Source organism: Motacilla alba, chromosome 12, assembly GCF_015832195.1.
Source record: "Motacilla alba alba isolate MOTALB_02 chromosome 12, Motacilla_alba_V1.0_pri, whole genome shotgun sequence".
In the NCBI taxonomy this organism is placed as follows: domain Eukaryota; kingdom Metazoa; phylum Chordata; class Aves; order Passeriformes; family Motacillidae; genus Motacilla; species Motacilla alba.
Window position 1 is genome coordinate 11,011,000 of NC_052027.1, and position 6,144 is coordinate 11,017,143.

Sequence of the window (6,144 nt, forward strand, 5' to 3'; positions counted from 1 at the left end):
ACTCATTTTAGCCAGTATTGAGTATATACAAAAGACCCTGGGATTGTTCAGGAAGCAATTAGCCGCTGTTCAGAGGAAAATGGTGTTTTCAAATGGATAACCTTTGATGTAGTCAATAGCCTCAGCTCCTCTTTTTTTTTTTTCTTTTGTTTTTTAATTCTTGCAGCCACACACGAAAGAAAACAAAAAATAAAAAATTTAAATAATAAATCCAGCAAAGGGCTGGTAATTCCCCCCGACACAGCTCTCGCTCAGCAAAAAAGGATTTTCTCGCAAGCTGGAGGAAAAGCAGCTTCGGGAGGCGGCTCATCTGCCCAACTTTTCTCCCCTCCGTGTCCCGAAGCATACGAGAAGGATCATGAATATTCATCCCCCCCGTTAGCAGGTTCTGCTTTTGTTTTGTCCTCCCCAAGCAGAAGCCAGGGGGGAGCTAACAAGTGAGGTTAATGCCTGTCTTTTCTCTCCCATCCGTCTCGTCTTTAACCAGTGACCTTCATGTTAAGCCCTGTTTACACACCAGCCCCCCTCCCCTGGCTCCCCCTACCCCGGCGCTCGGCCAGAGGCAGAAGGAAGAATTTTCCCCCAAGGAAGACAAGGGAGGAGAAGGCGATTGCGGGATTCCGGGATTTATTTCAGCATGCCACAGAGATTTTGCAAATCCCTCCCCGATGGCACGCCGGAGCTGCCGCGTGTGCTCGCCGGGCAGGAATGGAAAGGGGCTGAGGGACCCCGAGCGCGCAGCCGGCTTTATTCGCCACCTTCCACGCTCGCACCGGCGGCGGGAGGCGCGCCCGGCGCAGCCCCGCACACAGGTACCGCAGCCTCCCGCGCCTCGCTCGGAGGTGCCGGGCGCTGCGCTGCCAAACTACAGCGCGATCACAATAGTAACCATCATAACGAGGGCGACAGCAGCCATCTCACCCTATCCCATCCTATCCCATCCTATCCTATCCTATCCCATCCCATCCCGCAGGGCGCCCACGGCACCTCTCCGCCGGCGGCTGGGGAACGGGGAGCGCGGAGGGAACGGCGGCGCTGTGGGCTCCAGGACGAGCCCAGCCCGGCTGCCGCTCACCGCGCCCCGGCGGGATGCGGGGATGTACAGCGGCGAGAATACGCGAATGGATACGGGATAGCACAATGCGGGGATGGCAGCGGGGACACGGGGCGGCGCGGACACAGCGATGACAGAGAGGATGTGGGGCAGCACGATGCGGGGATGGCAGCGGGGACGCAGGGCAGGGCAGATGCGTGATCCAAGGCGGCCAGCAAGGAAGGGCTGAGCCCGGTTCACGTCCCCGGCAGCGCCGGACCCGAGCGAAGGGGCTGGGGCGGCGAACGCCGCCGAGAGCCGGGGCGGGAGGGTGCAGCGGGGAGGGAGGGGAGGAGGGAGCGGCCAAGCCCCGCCGCTACACCGGGGAGGGAGGCACCGCTGGCACCGGCTCCCCGCGGGAGCGCCCCGGCCCGAGCAGCTCCGAGATGGGAGGCGGCCCTCGGCCCGTCCAGCCCGTACCTGCCCGGTCCCCGGCACACACCGCTACGAGACCCACGCGGGGCGTGCGGCGGATAAAGAAAGAGGCTCGGTCCCGGCGCGGTTTTGTCCCCCCGCGGGAGGCGGCTCCCGGAGCCGCGGGGCGCAATGCGGGCTGGTCCCGGCGGCAGCAGCGCGGCGCCGGCCCTGCCCGGCCCAGCCCTGCCCGGCCGCCGCGGCCCCTCCGCGCCCCTCGACGGGGCCGCCGTGCCCTGCCCGGGCCAGCCCCGCGCCGTCGCCGCGGTGGCAATAAAGCCAAATATTTTAGGGGAGCGATAAAGCCAAATCCGCGTTATTTTGAACGAGCCGACCGATCGGGCTCATCGCGCCGCGCCCGAAAGTTGCAGCCGGGTTACTCACGGCTCCGGTCCCCGCTCGCCTCCGCCGTGCCAGCCATAATTGCATTCCACACCAAGCCGCCCGCCGGGCCGCCGCCGCTTTCTCCGCCGCCGCCGCCTCCTTCTCCTCCGTGCCCTCCTCCTCCTCCGCGCCCGCCTCCCCCCGCCGCCGCCGCCGCCCGGGGCTCCGCGCCCGCCTCGCTCCCGCCGCCGCCGCTGCCCCGCATGAATGGGACGGGGCGCGGGGCCCCGACGGAACGCCGCCCGCCGCGCGCGCCCCCGCCCGCCGCGCGCACGCGCGCACGCCCCGCACCGGCGGCGCGAGGGAAGAGCCCGGGGCGGCGGGAGCGCGCCCGAGAGCCCGCCTGCAGGGGGCGCCCGCGGCGGGAAGGGGCGGGGAGAGGAGGGCGGGGCCATGGGGAGGTGGGCGGGGTCGCCCCGCCCTCCCTTAAAGGGGCGATGCCGCGAGGGGACGGGCGGAGGTGCGGCCGCGCTAAAAGCGGCCACCGGGCGGAGCCGGCCGCGGGGCAAGGAGAGAAGCGGAGCCGAGCCCACCCACCCGAGCCGCCGCCCACGCCGCTCTCCCGCACCCCACCGCAGGAATCCGTTCCCTAGGGCTGTCCATTCAGCATCTCCCCACTGGCATCGCATCCAGTCCCCCTAAAATTAAAATTACAAAAGGGGAGAAAAATAATAAAAACCATTAAAATATATTTGTAGCAGGTCTGAAGTGGTTGTTTGTCTTTTTTTAAGCACGCTCGGTGTTATCCACTCGTGTAACCTTCCCCTACATTCCCCTCTCACCATGCCAGGCACAGAGTCCCTTCCCAGAGACAGCAGTGCCACCATGGCACCCTGCCTCTGCCCTGGGCTCTGTTTGGTTAGGCCCCAATGAAATGCTCCATCACCTCTCCAAAGAAGGGACTTTTGTAAAAGTCAGCAGGAATAAATAGAGTGTTTGTCATCGGGACCTCCACAGATGTCAGAAGAGACCTTTGAGATGGAAATGACAGGAGTGGATCTTTCCAGACCTCCCCACGAGGAGATGGAGCTGTAAATGGTTCTGGTTCACTGGGACCCCACCATTTGCTGCAGGACAGGGGCAATCAGTGCAAGGCTGCCTGTTCAGCCAGGTTCTCCTGGCTGCAACCAGCCAGACCTTTAGCCCCACCAGTTCTCAGCACAGGGACACTTTGTCCTTTTGACATTTTGTCCTTTACATGCCGTGGGAGTCTGGGAGCTGCCCCATCTGAAGGAATGTGTGTGCTCACCTTGTGCAGGCACACACGTGGACATCCTCTGCAAGATCCCAGCAGGTGTGTGTGTCTACAGAGCCACAGGAGCTCCTTGCCCTCTCTGACAGGAGGAACTGAATTCCAAAGCTGTGGAGGGCAGCACAGGCACTTTGGGAGAGGATGTGAAAGGAGAGCACAAGGCCCAGGTGAGTCTCAAGTACCAGAACAGAGAAGAAAATGGATTTTCAGAGGCTCCAGTGAGAATAGGGAGGAAAATGGAGGAGAAAAAGGATGACTTGGTTGAGTTCAACAGCAGAGCTGCATTCCCCTCAGCATCTCAATGCTCACTCCTCACTCAGAGCCCATCTAAGAGCCCAGATGATGTGCCTGCAACTTGGACAACAAGGTTTTCTTCTCATTTATCTGCCCATCCAGCCCTCACCAGCCTCCATTTTCAGGAGGCCAGGGGAGCTGAGAACAGCCCCGTTTCCCCAGGGCACAGCAGCAGTGCCTGCCATTCCCCCACCTCTTGTTTGTGCAGGGACACACATGGGGCCCAGACTTAAAAGCTTTCCAGACAGAGGAGACATCGTCAAGCTCTGCCGGCAGGGAAGTGGCTGGGATTTGGATTGCTTCCCCCACACTGAAAAAAACACTTCTCTTTTTTTTTTTTCCCCTTCCTCCAAGAGACTAAATTTAGCGAATACCTTTCACATTAAAAACTTGTCAGGTATTCACATCCAAAGAGACTGCTGCTCCTGTCTCTCAGGGGAGTTACCGAGACAGCAAACCCTCTTAAACGAATAAAAAAGAAGGGAGAGATATTCGGGCAATCTCCCACTACTACTTTTAAATCCACTCTCTCCCAAGGCAGGTGCCAGGGCACCTTGGTCCCACGGCTGCCATCTCCTGCCACAGAGGCAAAAAGAGAGGGATGGATTCTCCCTGCCCAGAGCAGAAGGGAGTGCCGCAGCAGCCCTGACCCCGGGCCGGTGCCACCATTGCCGAGTGCCCCGGGGGCAGAAACTGGAGCGATTTTTTTTTGCTGCAAGATGTATCTGTCCACGTACACCCAGTGACAAGGGGAAGCAAGCTGGTGGAGCTGAGAAAAGAACGGGCACCTGGCTGAGAGTGCGCCTTCCCGATGGGCCAGGGAGCGCCCAGCCCTGAGAGAAGGAAAGGAAAGCAAACAGAAAGGGAATCCAAGAGCCGCCCATGCCCGTGCCCAGCAAGGGTCAGGAGGGAGCTGGCAGGGACATGCCGGATTTGTGTCGGGTGGGAAACAGCCTCGGGCTCGCCGTGACCCGCAGAGCTGCGGCGGCTGCTCCCGGAGCTCACCGGAGCCGCGCCCGGGGCACCGGGACACGCTCGTCACTCACACGGCCTCCCCCGCGTCTGGGCTCCTCAGCCCCGCAGAGAGACTCTCGTTATCTCAGGAAGCTCGGCCTTTCATCCTGCCTCCCAGGGGGCGGCTGTGTTCAGGCACAGCCTCCCCGCTCATCCTCGCCCCCCTGCCGCCAGGCCCCGCGGGCTGACAGCCCCGAGCAGCCGGCCGGAGTGGCACCGCCAGGGCCCTGCCGGCTCGCTGGGCGCTGCCAGGGACGGCTGCAGGCCGAGCACGGCTCTGAGCGTGGCTCCGGAGGCTGAGGATTGCTCCGGAGGCTGAGCACGGCTCTGAGGGTGGCTCTGGAGGCTGAGCGTGGCTCCGGAGGCTGAACGTGGTTCTGGAGGCTGAGGATGGCTCTGAGGATGGCTCGGGAGGCTGAGGATGGCTCTGAGGATGGCTGCGGAGGCTGAGGATGGCTCTGAGGATGGCTCCGGAGGCTGAGGATGGCTCTGAGGATGGCTCCAGAGGCTGAGCATGGCTCCGGAGGCTGAGCATGGCTCCGGAGGCTGCTGAGCTCAATCCCAGCAGCGAGGACTGAGGGGCTCACCCCGCTCCGGCTCATTGCGCTAAACTTGGCGCTTCTTACCCACCTTCACTTACATCAGGACACAAACTGCTCTTGGGGTGTCTGAGGCACTTTGCCTGCCTCACCAGAGAGACTGAGGGGCATCTTGCTCTCTAAAAGCGGCCTGACAAATGCTTTGTCAAAACCAGAAACTGACTGGGAGAGGATCAAGTCACCGGAGAGAGCCCAAAGAGATGGGGAGGCTCTTCTACTCTGCTCTCCCTGAGTCTGAGTGGTGAGGGACCAAAATAATCAGAAAAATTCACAATTTTTCTCCTGTTTGCAGTTTTTGATTGCTAAAAAATTCTGTTAAAAGGCAAAGTTCTGCACAGTGCAGGAGTCAATACCGTGTCACTTCCCTTGGCTATCACCCACAGGTGGAAAAATTTTCAGAAAATGAAACCCCAAGAACCCACAACCCCTGTTTAAACCCCCTTCACTGAACGCAGAGGGTGAGAGAAACCTAGTGGCCTCAGCCTGAAGGTTTTTAGGCTGTGAAATCTGCCTGGCTCAGAGAACAGTCTGGAATTCAAATGTGGGCTTTGGGGACCTTCAGAGCCAAACTCCGCAGCTCTGCTCTGTCCAAATGGTCCCAGGCTATCCCCCTGATGGGCATGGCACCAGGAGGGATCCCCTCTGCCCAGATGGCAGCAATGGGGCTTTTTCCCTCCTCCCACCCTCACAGACATCTTTGCTAATCCAGCCTCAGGGGCAGAAAGGCTGAGCAGCCAGGCTGGGGAGTAGCACTGGGTCTGACCAGAGGGCTTGTCAAAGTTTTCCAGGAGACATCAGCAGCTCTTTAAGCTCCTTGACAGCCAGGATAACAAACTGTGTCTGTGGACCTCTGGGGATCCAGGGTGGAATTAAGATGGGTAATGAATAGAGCCATTTTTCAGGGGATTGAAGCTGCAGGAAGGGCAGTGGGCAAAAGGTGCTGGAGAGGCACACGGGGCAGGGACACAGGGTGGCACAGGGGCTGTACCAGGATGGCAGCATTCCTTCACTCCTGGCTCTGCCTGGAAAGGAAAGCACTTTGCCAGAACAGCTTCCATCCTCTGCCTGCTGCAACAGGCCCCCTCCGGATCACG

The 6,144-nt window shown here is 60.6% G+C and overlaps 2 protein-coding genes across 2 annotated transcripts in view; one reads left to right on the top strand and one right to left on the bottom strand.

Annotated features, from left to right (window-relative positions):
• Nucleotides 1-2,069, bottom strand: part of PLXNA1 (plexin A1) — a 115,609-nt gene extending 113,540 nt beyond the window's left edge. Inside the window, exon 1 of the mRNA XM_038148800.1 lies at nucleotides 1,892-2,069. The gene's annotated coding sequence lies outside the window, so the exon portion shown is untranslated. The remainder of the gene's footprint in view (nucleotides 1-1,891) is intronic.
• On the top strand, nucleotides 91-1,885 carry LOC119705912. The gene is made up of 2 exons (XM_038148804.1): nucleotides 91-812; nucleotides 974-1,885. The coding sequence occupies exons 1-2, from the start codon at nucleotides 447-449 to the stop codon at nucleotides 1,253-1,255; spliced, it is 648 nt and encodes a 215-aa protein (XP_038004732.1). The 5' UTR covers nucleotides 91-446; the 3' UTR covers nucleotides 1,256-1,885.
• Nucleotides 2,070-6,144: the final 4,075 nt, after the last annotated feature.